This window comes from Solanum pennellii, chromosome 2 (genome assembly GCF_001406875.1).
Source record: "Solanum pennellii chromosome 2, SPENNV200".
NCBI classification, from domain to species: Eukaryota; Viridiplantae; Streptophyta; class Magnoliopsida; order Solanales; family Solanaceae; genus Solanum; species Solanum pennellii.
In genome coordinates this window covers 59,484,396-59,499,444 of record NC_028638.1, presented here as the reverse complement: position 1 = coordinate 59,499,444, position 15,049 = coordinate 59,484,396, and the positions used below count along the sequence as shown (strand labels likewise).

The window sequence follows — 15,049 nt, the reverse complement described above, 5'->3', positions numbered from 1 at the left end:
CAGTATTCAAAAATTGATTTCAGTTTTACTAATAATGTGATATCATAGCCATGATAACAATTATTTTTAATAGATACATATGTAAAAATTTAATGGAGAAAGTAAAGTGTTGGTGACAAGAGATTTAAATCAAATGGAACACAAAAGTTAATATAATGTGAACATATATTTCACCTTTCGTTCTCATTGGCTATGTATTGTTGGGGAAATTGTTTTCTTTATGTCAAAAGATACACTCCTTACTAACTATATAAAAATGGACAAGAAAATTATGATTGTTTATAAAATGATCTTAAATCAAATTAATAATTCTATTAATAATACTTTATATTTTATTCATCTATTAATTTTTATTATTAATAAATTAAAATATTTAATATCATGATACAACTTCTATAAGATACTAGATACTTTCATTAGAAAATAACTATATGATATGTATGTGACATAAAAAAGAAAAACACTACAATTCCACAAAGATAAGGTAGAAACTTAATGAAATGAAGTACCTTTGAGAAAATGCATAAATACCCCACTTATGCCCGAAATCCCAGAGAGACACAATATAGAGTATTTTGAGTCAAAGTATTAAGGATAAAGACATTTTTCAGCTAAAATATTGAGAATAAGGATATTTTTGAAACAAATTATAAACGAAGAACATTTTTATTTCTTTCACATAGTTTAATGATATTTTTGACTATTTTCCTTATACTCTCTCTATTTAAAAAATGATAACCTAGTTTGACTTGGAACGAAGTTTGAGAAAGAGAGAAAACTTTTTAATCTCGTAATACTAAATTAAAGTTATGTCAAATAAATCAAAATATCTTTTAATTTTGTGGTCTTAAACATGACACGTGAAAATTTAAAGTTAAAATGTTTTCTAAAAAAGGAAATGAGTCAATTTTTTTGGAAAAAAGTAAAAAAAAGAAAAGTATCGGAAGTACTAAATAAAGGAAGCCGGGCATATATTTTGGTGAGTTGAGGCTAAAACCCGAAAAGATCAACCCAACCAACCCCCTTTGTCTAATCTAATCTCCCAGGAGGAATTTCATGTCCATCTTGCCCTCCCATAGCGACAATCATACAACTTCCTCCTCTTCTTCTTCTTCTCCAAACCCTAACTCTAATCATGGATCCAAATCCAAACAACAGCAGCAGCAGCAACCCGACAACTTCTCAGGTTTCCGTCCCTTATACCCTAATTCAACGATGTCATTTTGTCTCGCCTTATTCATTTTAGTTCCTTTTCTTTCCGTCTCATGCTTTTTTTTTCTCAGGAAACATGGCTACCGCTGCATCTACTTCTGGTGGATCCTCCAAAAAGGTAAATTTTGTGTTGTAACTTCTCTTCTCGTAATAAACCAATTTACTAATGCAGCTCTGCTCTTCACAATATATTGCAGGTGAACAACTCCGGCAGCAGTCGAGAAAGTTCACGACATCATAACAGTGATATAATCTCACTGCACGGACAAGGAAAACCAGCTAGGACCAATGATCCTTCCAGCGGAAGAGACCAGTTTGGCTTTAACAGTCCCCAAGGAGTTGTTACCCGCTCAGCTCCAAGAAGAACCCAGATGGTTAGTGGAAACCACTTGCTCAATTTTCAGTATGATCCCATTTCTCGTCCACAATCTAGGTTGCCTCCTCCTAGGAGATACGTCAAGAGGAAGCCTTACAACAAAGACTTGTTTCTTCAAGCAAATTACAAGTTTGTTCTGTTGGATTCAGGCAATTACACGCCTGACTCGATGGATCCAGACAAAATGTTACAGTGGGAGGATATTGTTTGTGTGAGATATTCCACTCCATTTCATGTGCAATGCCCCATATGCTTAGAGGATCCTCTTTGTCCTCAGATAACTTCTTGTGGTCATATTTTCTGTTTTCCCTGTGTTATGCAATATTTTATGATCGCCGAAGAAGATGACCATAAAGATGATTTCAAGAAGAAATGCCCTTTGTGTTTTATGATGATATCTTCACAGGATTTGTACACCATTCAAATTGAGAACGTTAAACAATATCGTGTCAGTGATGTTATTGAATTTTTACTCTTAACCCGTCACAAGGATTCATTTACTTTATCTTTGAAAAATAATGATGGCATTGTTGGTGGAGAGGAGGTTCAAAAGTTATTCTCTAAATTCATATTTACGTCCGATGTCGACCTTTCTGTTCGAGAGGCAATGTCTGATCTTGATAGTTGGTTAGCTAGAGCTGATTCAGGCTTAGTTGATGACTTGGAGAAACTTCCCTTTGTCTGTGCTGCAAGGGAACTATTGGAGCAGAGGAAGACGTACTGGAATAGGCAACATATTGCTGTTCAAAATAGCAAATCTGACAAAGATAACCGTTTGGAGAAGTGCTCTTATAGTTCTCAGCGACTAGAAAGTGTTCAGGTCCATTCTGCTGGACAATCTACTCATGTAATGCCATACAGTCATCCAACTGATAAGCCAATATTGCAGGAGAAGTCAACTCTCAATAAGGTAGTGAGGGACTCTCATCCTATTCAAGCTGCAGATGTTGAATCAATAGAAGAGCGTGTTGGATCTTCATTGTCCTTATATGGCAATGACAAGAGCCTACAGAAAGACACAAATGGCATTACTGACAGAGAAGAGATCAGTTCCTACAGTTTCTACCAGGTGAATTCTCATGATGATGTTGTTTTTTTCCTACCAAGTATCCGTGTATTACATTTAGATGCATGTGCACCATTTAGAAAATGGACATTGGGCCTCACTCACTCCAAATGCTAGCTTATGTGGTGAGATTACCCAGAGATATACAAGGAGACCACAAACCCATTTCTTCAACCAATGTGAGGCACTTAACATCCTCCCCTCTCCTCCTGTCCTCCCCTGTATGTCAGGGATTAGACATTCGGAGAGTAGACAACATAACATGGTAGCCTGTATTGAGTACCAAAGAATAGGGATGAGTCTAACTCTGATGCCTCACCAAGAAAATGGACCTTAAGGTTAACTCATTCTAGAACTTAGCTCGTGAGGTGATTAGACCTTATAAGACAACAATAACCTATTTCTTCAGCAAATATGGAAATACTTGACAACAAAAGTATTAAGATCACTTGCGCTTGACAAGTACCCAAAGAAATAGCTGCAGTGCACACACCAAGCTGGTAGGACACCATCATTAGCTAGTGATTTCTTTTGCTCTTTTTTCCAACAATAATGGACAAAAGATAACTATTTTTTTTATAACGATGGTGACATGTCCAGTTTGATGTGCACTATTTTACCTGGTTTCTGCCAAGCACATGTAATAGGTGACTGAGCCCACCAAGGATGTCCAGCTTGGTGTGCACTATTTTACCAGGTACCTGCCAAATCGAAGTACTAGGTAGCTATGCCCAGTGGATTCAAGCATTCAACTGGTTGCTGGTGGGTGGGATGACTGAGCAAGTTTCAGGCTTTATTGTACTTTCAATGTGATTGTTTTATTTTGTTGAATCCACCTTCTCGGCTCTCATGAACATGTTCTATAGTGGGTTTTATGCTGCTGAGCAAAAACTATTGATGGATATAGATTATTTCCCCTACTTAAATTAATCAGACAAAGTGGGGTAAAACCATTTTCCACAAAGGAAGTTCCATTCTTAATTTTATGTGCCATTAGATTATTTGATATATCAACACAAGTAGCTGATAGAATTGTACATTATAGCACCTAGTGATGGGATTTCATTCAGAGTAAGGGGAAGCCCATGTACGCAAGATGTACCATATAAAGATACTCCCTCTATTCCAATTTATGTGGCTTACTTTCCTTTTTAGTCAGTACCAACAATTTAACTATAAACTGTCTATTTTGCCCTTACTGAAATGATATACAACCACACAAATTTCTATCATTCATTTTGGACCACAAGTTTTAAAAGTCTTCCTTTATTTCTGAAACTCCGTGCCGAGTGAAACTACCTCACATCAAATGGGACGGACTGAGGGAGTATTATTTTCCATGAAGGTCATCTGATCTATCCTAGAAACTTTATGTTTTGACCTCTTCAAAAAGAGGCTGAAAAGAGCGACAATCTTTTTCATTTGTGAATGTGTATCATTGACACGTTCAAGTGCTCTCTTGCGCCTCTCCTCTTATTTTTTAAGAATTAGTACTGTTGTGTTCTTCAGCCTTAAGGAATGTTGGCCACCTCCAAAAAGTTACAAGGTAGTAAGGTTAAACTTTTAAGTTTTATTGAGCACCTAAGAAATTTCTTTTCTATGTTTCCAGTCTCCCTCGTTACTTCTACTCCACCGCACTAGTTCCTTCTTAAGGAGTTTTAATTTGTTAGCCAGAGTGAAGGCTGGTTTGCCCGTGTTAGGGAAGGACAACCAGCAAGACCTTCTGTTTGAATCCTTCTACCTCTAGCCACCAATTTTCAAATTTGAAGTAGGTCTTCTTGTAATTCCAAATCTCCATATGTTAGAAGAATAGGATTATGATCTGATCCTATTCTAGGTAGCAAAGACTGCTTGACCAGTAGGAGAGAGTCCTCCCAGTCAACTGAGTATAGGAATCTGTCAATCTTGGAGGCACTGTTGTGATTCTTCCCCTCGTCCATGTTTTTGATCCTCCAAGAAAAGGAGGATCAACTAGTTCCAGGTCATAAATAGCCTATGTCAGTTTACCTTCTCTCCCACAAACCTAGTGATATTGAAGTCACCACACACTCCCCAAGGGCCCTCCCAATTGTTTCTGCTAGCCTCCAGTTCACTCCAGAACTCTCTTCTGGTCACCCTATTACAACTTGCATATACAGCACTCAGAAGTCATGTAATATCCTGACAAACACCTGTGAACGTACATGATATCATTTGTCCAGTAGAGTCTACCATCTCCCCCACCCATTCCCTTTTATCCCACATTATCATAATCCCTCCTCTGCTACCCCTGGCCTCCAACTGAACTTCTCCCACCCATCTATCAGCCCACAACTCCCTCAAAATATTGCACCTCTCCTTTTATCTTTGTTTCTAAAAGAACATAGATGTTTGCCCCCCGCTGGTGAATTAATTGTTTTACCAATCTCCTCTTTTCTGTCCCATTTAAACCCCTTACATTCCATGATATAATTTAATCTTCATTGGTGATGGTCTTCTCCCCTCCTTAGTTCACTCCTGGATTCACCATCCTTATAATTTACCTCAAAAATTAAATTCCTGAACTCTTTTGAAATCAATTGGTTGTTGACTTTGGCACTTCTCTTCTTTGGTCTAGTTTTTCAAAGAGGGCCTCGGCTTCCTTTTTAAAACCATAAAAATGGCTCCAAATTCCTTGTTCAGTTTAATTATGTTCACCCAAGATCTTGCATCAGACTTCAACCTGTTAATGCACTCACTTGAATCAGCTGATTTTGTGTACCTTCCCCTGTTTTTTTCATTCTACCACTTTCAACAATCAGTTCAGTTTCTGATCTCACCATAATCGGAGTTGTGCTCGCATCTGTTTCGTGGTTTGAGTTGACCCTCTGTATGTGGTCCTCGACCCCCTCTCTTGCAGTTGTCTCCCTTGCTTCATCTTATAGTCGAAACTTGTCACAGTTCTAAACTCCTCCACAAAGCCCATAAGGGTGTTTATGTTTTCCATGAAAAGGCTCAGCTGGAATCTTTTCCTTATATGAGTTGTTTGTCTTTAAATTGTTCTGCCCTTTCTCATTGAAAGAAAAGAAGGGCCACTTTCATTCGATAAAGGAGGCCCATTTTCATTTAAAATAAGAGATGGCCCAACAGATGGTCTGGAATAGAAGTGGTCCAGTGGCCCTGCTCTTTTACTGCAGCCAACCACTTGTCCATTGTTTTTATTCTCTGTGTAAAGCCCCCAGTCTTCTCCATTACCCAACAGATCTTGCATTGCTATCTCTTTCCCCTTCATCTGCAATTCCTTTCTCCACAGACATCTGACACAAGCTGTCATCCCATTTTTATGAGAACTTTTGTCCCCTCTTGGTTGTTCAAAAACCCTACCTTTTTTCAACTTTTCAAATCTTGCTGGTGCCTCTACCCATATCAGTAAAGTGAACCTCCATTCCCCATCCTCGACTACAACTGAAGTCAGAATATTTTCCGCGGTCCTTTTACTTTAATTCAAGCCCATCTCAAATGATTTTTGAGCTCTATCTCCTCTTCCGTCTTCAACCATCCCCTACACTTCTTCCCAATTTCCTTCATAACCCCTGCTGACCAAAGTTGGAGTGGCGGACCTAAAACCCTTATCCAATAGCAGTTAAAACTGGTATTGGTAGGGCGCACCCCAGCTACAGGTGTCCACCAATCAAGCTTGAGTTTGCTTCCCTGCTTTCTCCAAGAACCTTCCATAACATGCTCCACACCCTTCACACTTTGGAACTCAAACAGGAATTGAATCCCGTTCATGTCAAAAACTTGGATGTTATGGATTCTGACCCAAGACTGGTGAGCCCATTTCCGTACATCGTTTCTTGAGGGAATATCGTCGCACTTGGGGAAACTGCCACTAAGCATTTTCTTAGGAGGGCATTCATTTAATGATCCACTTGATTGCGTGGGGGTCATTTTTTATGCTTTCTTCTGATTTTGCTTACTTCTTCCCTTCAGCTCGGTGACAACTACTTAATGCGTCCTAGCATAACAGAGTTCATGTCAAACTAAGCATAACATTTGACAGCTTTGCAGCCTCAATTTCCTTTGTCAAGTCGAACTAAGCTTTAACGCCACAATCTCTCGTCAACAATATCACATGTTGGGAACTGTCCTACAACTGTTTATCGTGTTGCCTCTCTGCGCGTTTAGTTATTATCCTTCACTTTATGCTGAGTGATATGTAATGCACAGCTTTATACATGTTTTATAGTGCCTGTTTTTTTCAGGCAGTTGATGGTCAGCACCTTATCCTCCATCCACTGAACATGAAGTGCCTTCTGCATTACTACGGTGGCTACGGTGGTCTTCCTAACAGGTTTGAAGATAATTACATTCTTACAGTAAGTTATGCTATATTTTTCCAGTGAAAGATGGCAAAGGGGTCTCTGTTTGTTGTTTTCAGAGAAACTGCAAAGCTGATGACCCATTGAACTCAATTTTGATACATGTAGCTTGTTCTAAACTTACCTGCATTTTAAGGCGACAACTATTAGATTGAAAAAATGTACTGTGTGTGGATTAAGTTATTCCTTTTGCTCCCAGTTGTTTGATAGAAGTTGCAATTCGGCCCCTATTCTTCTGTGGTTCTATTTGTCCTTGATAGACTTTTCTGTTTCAGATGGTCCTTGGTGATATTAGCTACAAAAATATAGCTTTATTTTGAGCATATGTGACCTCACTGGACAAAGTTTGGAGGTATAATTTGAAAAAAAAACTTCTTTTGATAGATAGCTGGCAAACCAACAAACAGATCAAATCCCAGTTCGACTCTCACTTTTCATCAGAAATAAGCTAGTCAGAAAGGGATTCTGAATGAGTTGCTGTGTGAAGGGGGAATTTTGATGATTTCGGTGAGCAAAGAAAGGGCAGGATGATGTATCTGAAATAGTGACTGGGAAAGGAGTAGGATATATGCTAGGCTTAGTGTGTAGAGGAGTTTATACAGGGCTAGGGTGGGCAGGGGGCCTCAGAGGGTGCTAGAGTATGAACTATAAGGGGCACTGAGAGGAGAACTTCTGCAGCAATGGAGGAATGTTCTTTTTTGAGATAAAAATATATAATTTTTTTTTGAAAAAATCATTTCAAAAAGCATGTGTAAACAGAGTGGCCGTCCTGGCAGTGTCAACAGTCTGTTGAATGGGGTCTTACCTTTTCTTTACATTCTTTCTTGGCTCGGTTATCCTTTCTCTTACTGGTTAATTATTTTGCTCCAACTTCATCCATAATTTTCACCATATCTTGGCTTGTCCAATTTCACCCTTCAGTCAAATTTTTAGGTTCATCTAAAGACCAAATCATTAACTGGTGAAGCCAGTGCAAGTTAGGTCAAACATTTTGGGTAAGATGAATGTTACCATATGTGCTTTTTGGAGGTAAGAACACTGAGGTCTATGTTAATGTTCCTCCAGTCCTTTAAAAGGGTTTCCTTGTTATATATATGCGTTTTCTAGAGGCCCCTTTTTTTCCAAAATACGAAGTGGTGTGTATTAGTAAACCTTATATAAGGTACATTAAAAGGAAAAAAAGGGCTTACACATGACATGAAAGGGTAGAGTTCCTCACCCGTTAGATTTCCAGATTGAATCTCATTTCAACCCCCTTTACCTTCTCTGGCCCACTCAACAGGAGGTCAGCGAGCTTCATTTTTGGTTCTTGAATTGGGTGGGATTCAAACTGTATTTGGGTAGGGGAGAGCATATGATTCGGACATATTCTAGAGGACCTGTATTGGTAAATAGACCAGAAGGGGTTGGTGATGGTGATTTCCTTTGGCTTGCAAAGGCCATAGGGAGGGGTTGGTTTGCTATGACAAAGGGGAAGGATGGAGTCCAGTTAACCTTTTGGATTTTGTTAGCTCCCTTTCCCTAGCTTAGTCAATATGTTGTATTGAAGCTAACATTACTTTTACTACTTGCATCCAGTTAATGCTATTAATGATATACTTCATTTAAAAAAAAAAGGACATAAAGGGCAAGGTTGGATAGATGGGTGTTTAGAAAAGGCACAAAGTTACCGCTTGCTGTGACAGTGTTCTATTTGTTTTTTTTTTCTTTGGGGGGGGGGGGTGAACTGTGCCATGTGCTGAGAGAGGGTATTGGTCTATGTGGGGAGAACAGAGGCTAAATGGTGGTAAATACCATGCTTACCTGAAAGTGGACAGTTATCTAGAGCTGCGAATGCTGTAGCGAAACTGATTGCAAAAGATAACATTATACCTGCCGATGTGAGTGTGTTTTGACCATATGCCTTTTGTTATTCCACAACAACTTATTAGAGAAAATCTTGGCTACAGAATCAGTGGAAAGATTTTACAAATGGAGTCCATGACGCAATCGGAGGCCATGAGAAGGCGTTACCGCTTCCTAAGTCATTTTTCTTTGACAACAACATTTCAGGTACTTGTTATGATGCTTATTTCTGGAAGTGTGCTGACTTCACTTCATTAATGGTTTGATCACTCTAATTATTTTCACTTGTAATTTCCAGCTTTGTGAAATTGATCTCAGCAAGATAATGCCCATGGATGCACTTTCTCCGTTTATGGAGGAAATCAGAAGTAGGGAAAAACAAAGGACGTGGCTAGCTAGGAAGGTTTGTAACCCACACTTTCATCAGAATTACAGCTGTTTTTTCTTTTCTTGTGCAAAATGGTTTAGCATCATGGGTTTATGATGTTTAGAAAAGCCCCCAGTGTGAACAGCAGAAGTTGCTTAAAGATTCAAGTGCAGGATGAAGGAACTTTCTAGAGAGAAAATGTGTAGGACTCTACTTACATTTTTGGCTTAATACACAAACAATTCCTTGAACTTACCACTAAATTTCACTTAGACACTCGAACTACGGCATGTTTCCAATTAATCACCTAAACAAGTAAGTTCAAATCTTTGATTTCTTTTTTCGCGTGCTCTCAAATGTACATAAATAAGTTAAGCACTTATGTCACATTCTTTAATTATACGCATTAGCCTTAGTAAGCTTTAAAATCTCAGGCTTGTTCTAATTTTGGTTGATGTGTATTATTAACATCGATACATATTTACTGTGGTTAACTTAATTACCTAATAGATGTTTGAGAATATATGTAAAAGTTCCACTTTCTTTTGAGCTCGTCATTTGAATAGAATGTCCTATGTGAGTGGGCTAGTATTCATGTCCTCTCCTCTTAACCATAAACATCTTGATTTTGTCACCATGAGGTTTCTTCAGCTTTAGCAATCTCTCCAACTCTATTTTCAGGTTCAAGAACCTTGAGTTGGAATTCTGTTTTTTTTTTTTGGATGACTGTGGTGTCCGGGCCAGCTTCCGCGCACCTCGACTAATTCCATAGGATACCTGCCACCTTCCACCAGCAACAAGTACTAGGTAACTCTGTCCACCAAGGCTAGGGATGGGAAGAATCACCTAGTGCTTTTTGTTTCCGCTGAGTTAGTTGGAATTCTGTTTTCTCTTGCCTGTTCTAAAGCTGAAAGTTCATCTAGAGCCCCGCTTCTACTTGTTTCTAGCTTGCCATATACTTCCCTGTTCCAGTTGTAGTCCTTTTTTCAAGTTCCTTAACTTCTATGTTCTAAGTACAAAGTCTGGACTGCCACCTGTTGTGTAATTCTGCCACCACCTCTTCACCATATCAGTGAACCCCATTTGTTGAAGCCTTATATTTTCAAACTTGATGTAAGATGGTGTTGAGTACCAGTCTTCACCTTGTAGCAGAAGAATTTTGTGGTCTGAAAATTGAAATGACGCCTGGCAGTGTCAACTGCTTGATAGCTTTGAAGCTTTCATTCCAGTATGAAAGTTAAGAAACCTATCAATTCTTGAGGCTTGTAGAGTGTCATCCCCTCTTGACAAAGTGTATTGTGCCCCTCGCAAGGCAAATCCATTCGCTGAAGGTCCAAAAGCGTTTCTGAGAAGCTCCTCATAGCTTGGTCCTTCTGGTGCACTTTAGCCTCTCATTCTCATGATATACGAAGTTGACAGTGCGCACAATTGAAAAAGGAACTTGGTTCGGATGATTCCTTTTATTGAGGAGATTCTCAAAGTTGATATTTTTCTTTTTCAGGAACGGCGTGAACAAGTTAAAGCTGAAGCCATTGGCATGTACTTAGAGCCTTTGCCTTTTAGCTTTTCAGAACCTTCTTTCACAGAACAACCTACTTTCACTAGCAATGATTTCGAAGGTACGTAAAATATTGCTATTTTATATAACAAATTTTATGCTCTCATCTTATGTGCTTTGGCATTTTAACCATCCTGGAATATAATTCCCACCCCCACCCCCACCAACCCCCATCTTTTATAAGTGGAAGATGAGTCATGCCATTACTTTTTTAATATGAAGTAATTAGTTCTATTGCAAGCATCAAGTAGATGCATAATAGTTACAAAAGAAATATTGCAAAAGGTCAGCTCTCCTTTACATTGTTAGTTAAGAGTCAGGGAGCTGGCAAAGTTCAGAAATGAATCAGTGGAATCTAGAGGGGATAAATAAACCCAACTATACAAAAACATGAGGCAATTAACTTTTAAAGATTGGTAGGTAGTTGATATTCCATCAAAGCATCTTGATGGTGCTATCAACTTTCCTGCAACTCCAGCTTATCAAAACATCTCTGATATTCTGAGGCTTGACCCATTTGAGGCCAAAAAGAGCTTAAAACATACTCCATAAGTCAGCTGCTATTTGGCATTGTAGAAATAGGTCATTGTGTGTTTCTGCTTCCTTCATGCTTCCGTCATTTCTTGGATTGTTATAAGACAACTGTATTCCTTTAAGTACATTACTTTCATTAAGAGAGTTTAAAGTGCTTATCTTGTGTATACTATTGATTTGTGTGATTATCTCATCTAAAAGCATAAACTGTTAGAGAGAGGAAACATTTCTATTCATTTAACTGGTGAATTTTTTTCTCACGTCACACGGATTAGAATTATCATATAATCTCTCTCTTCTGGAATGAATATATTGAAATATTTTCGGTCCTGCGGAAAAATAGCTCGACGCCAGGATGATAAAAAGCTTAACACCTCTCATTCTTATTACTTTTTCAATATGAAAACGGAATGAACATCTGTTCTAGTATATTTCTTTACTCTGCTTATATCACAAATATTTTTGAAGAGATCCTCATATCAAAAGCTTCATTAAATAGGGAATGAAGTCCTTCTAAGTCTCTCCTGCCTTTACCTTTTTAGATCGACATCAGTCATTCTTCCATTTACTTCCCTTCAACTCTTCTCTCCCATCAAAAAGCTTTTTATTGTTCATTATCTCTATTTATATTTTGACGGCCTCTGAATAAGGATAAGACATCACTAAGAGACGTGAACTTGATCAGTTATGAAAGAAACTACTATTATGTTGATAGTCATTGGTATTGCGCTAATTAACTATTATTGTGTTTCATGGGTGTAAAGCAAATCATTTTCTAAGTTATCACATTACAAACATTAAACGATATCAAATTACTAAGCAATGTCAATATGCCTACTAAAAAAAGAACAAGAGTGAAAAATATCAAATACTAAGAACAGAAAATACTTGCTAAGCAAATAAATCTGAACATCTTTAAATCATCATATTGAAAAAGTTAATTAACTAAATATCAATATCGTCATATAAACCTTAAACACCCGACATATACACAGAGAACCGAAGCTATAATCTCACCTTGATAATTTCAATCCTTAATTCTTAGAGTCTCTATCTCCTCGGTTAAAGTTTTCTTCCATGTCAGTTATGGTCTTAAAATCCTCTTTGAAGAATTCTGAAATAAAAAAAAAAGTATTTTAAAATTGAAAAATAATCACAAACCTGGCCTGGACTCTTTTCTTCATTTTTGCTGCTTGAAATTTACTATTGTTACATCTTTTTTCAACTTCTCATTTGTTGCTTCCTTCTCCCATTCCTCCGCCTCTTATATGTAAGCATCACTATTTCAAGTCCAATCATTGCTCCAAAGGCTGGATCATGTCTTCTAGTTACTCATTGACTATTCATTTCTAAAGCTTAATTGCGTAGTAATTACATTAACAGAGCATTAAGAGAATCAATTTTTATTTATGCCCAACATACTATAATTGTCAAAATATGCTAAGTTAGGCTTCTTTAGGGAAGCGAAAGGGCTGCATTAATGTTTCTTTGATAAAAAAATTTGTGGCCTCTAAGATAATGTGAGTTGACTGAAAAGGAACATGGAGTATGAAAGGTTGGGTAGTGATAATTCAATTTTTTCAGAGTTAGAGACTTTTTTTAAAAATATAGGGCAGAAATGGAAAAATAGGAAAAAGGCCAAAAAAGATAACTGTATTTCTTGGCCAAAGAGGGGTTCCGCATCACTCTTCTTTTGCCTACCTTTGTCATAATATATATATATATATATATATTGTCTCTTCAATACGTCCCCTCATGTGTGAGCCTGATTCAATTCATGGCAATCATGTGGAATTCACTTTTGATAAATGGGTTGCAATGAGATTTGGAATCAGGATCTCTGCCTGTTCTGCTACCATTGTCATGCACTGATATCTGAGTGTGCGAACTCTTCACTTTTGGTGCTGCACTCTTGTCGACACGACGTGGGTGTGGGATCCATACCGGATATGGTCTATCAGTTATGAGTACTTTGACCGAAACCGATATAGAAATTTGAGACAGATATAATGATGCTGAAATCAAAACAAAAGGTAGGGTGAAATCATAATTTAGGCAGATGTTTCTTTTGTCATTGGAAGGTATTTGTATGAAAAAGTCAGCAATCAGAATGTGCTTTAAAGATGTCTACAGGTCAAACACTAGTATGTGCAATGTACTCAAGAAGTTTAGCACGACCTGTTGTATCATTTGCAATAGCCATGTTACACCAATAAAACTGTAAGAAGATGCATTTGTACTTAATAATAATTAAAGAACAAAGTTTGCTCTAAAGAAATTGTGCATTCCTTCATTCCGACTTGTCCATAATTTAGGCAGATTTTCATAAATCTACTTTTAGATATTTAAATTAGTTTTAGTTGAATCTCTGCACCCATATTCTTACTTGGATCTATATGAAGGATCCCGACCTCTAGATCTGCCCCGTATCGTACACCTGCACCCCAGTCCGAGCAACAGTGGCGTAGCCACATGGTGGTCAGGGTGTCCAAGAAAAAAATATTGTATATACAAGTAAAATGATATACGAAATGATTGAATAACATATCTTGGACACCCTTAACATAACAAGTTGTTGTAGCCCAGTGGTTTCGCCCTCTTGGAATGAGGACGTGCTCGTGTGTTCAAATCTCTCTAGTTCTATTTTTTGAAAAGAGCTTTTGTTGTGCTATTTCTGGACACCCTTTGTGAAGTTCCTGGCTCCGCCACTGCCGAGCAGCTTAGTTTGGTACCATGTTAAGTTAAGTCTATGACCATCACATTTAAAAGTTTAAGCGGTTTGAGGGAGCACATTGTTATTTGCTTAATTATGTTTCAACATATACAATCACATTTCATGGTACAATCCTGTGACTCAAAACTGTTGTAGAAAATGGTTACTTTAGTAAGCTTAATTGAAGCTTGATAGTGGTGATCTTTCAGAAGTTTGACTTTTACTATTAGTACTTCTTCATGAATGCAAAAGCCTTGCAATTTGATCTTTATTTTTGAAGTTTTTACGATATTACGTAGGTACTAACCATCTTCCCATTAGTTGAAATGATTGTTGTTGTGTTTGTATTTGTGATAAGCTTTGGGAAGTACGAGTGTTACTGTAACATCATCAAGCTCCCCTGTGCCTGGAGGCAGGCAACTGTTCTCCAATGTTGCAAGGCTTGGTTTTGCTGCTGGATGTGATCCTCCAGCGCTGAAAATGGATGAGTGTGCACGTGGTTCTTCTGTTGCAGCTGGTATCTTTTTAAATCTCCACTTGGCTATTGACATTGAGTACCTGCTATGATCCGAATAATTGTTTGTCATGTTTTCATCACAGTTTTCCTGGAATGTGTTATTGTTTCGTTTTGCTTTATCATAACCAGTGGACTTTATTTCTTTCAGGAACGAGGAGTCCTGGAATCCTGTCCTTTGCAAATGTAACCTCCAAAGCAAAAGCTGTTGAAGGTCCCAATGCTTCTAAGTCAAATGATGCAGGGAAGAGGGGAAAGAAGCCAAATCGGATCCTAATGTCAACTTCTGGTGGTAGACGTTACTGAATTTTGAAGGGACGTGATAAGGAATAATCTGTCTGTATATTTAAGAGATGTTTTGCCTTTTATTAGCAACTGAGATTTGTTAGTAGGTTTGAGCATTGGTTATTTTTGTGAAATTGTTTTGGGAAAAACTGTTTTCGTGTCCTACATCATCTTCCTTTTTTAGTTTTTACTCTCTTTCGTGCATATATGGTATAAACCAAAACGACGTCCAAATACAC

At 37.8% G+C, this 15,049-nt stretch overlaps 1 protein-coding gene and 1 long non-coding RNA gene across 3 annotated transcripts; both read left to right on the top strand.

Moving 5' to 3' along the window:
* The first annotated feature begins 976 nt into the window (after positions 1-976).
* On the top strand, positions 977-14,975 carry LOC107010829 (RING finger protein 10). Of its 2 annotated transcripts, XM_015210099.2 has the most exons (10): positions 977-1,186; positions 1,284-1,330; positions 1,410-2,408; positions 2,478-2,657; positions 6,878-6,966; positions 8,944-9,046; positions 9,138-9,242; positions 10,708-10,825; positions 14,370-14,528; positions 14,677-14,975. In XM_015210099.2, exons 1-10 carry the CDS (start codon positions 1,057-1,059, stop codon positions 14,829-14,831), a joined length of 2,085 nt encoding a protein of 694 aa, XP_015065585.1. In that variant the 5' UTR covers positions 977-1,056; the 3' UTR covers positions 14,832-14,975. The 2 variants fall into 2 exon arrangements, with proteins under 2 accessions (XP_015065585.1, XP_015065584.1); XM_015210098.2 differs by having other exon boundaries at positions 978-1,186; positions 1,410-2,657.
* LOC107010832 lies at positions 2,668-6,877 on the top strand. Its single transcript, XR_001455754.2, has 2 exons — positions 2,668-6,443; positions 6,606-6,877. It is a non-coding gene; the product is annotated as an uncharacterized LOC107010832 (long non-coding RNA).
* Positions 14,976-15,049: the final 74 nt, after the last annotated feature.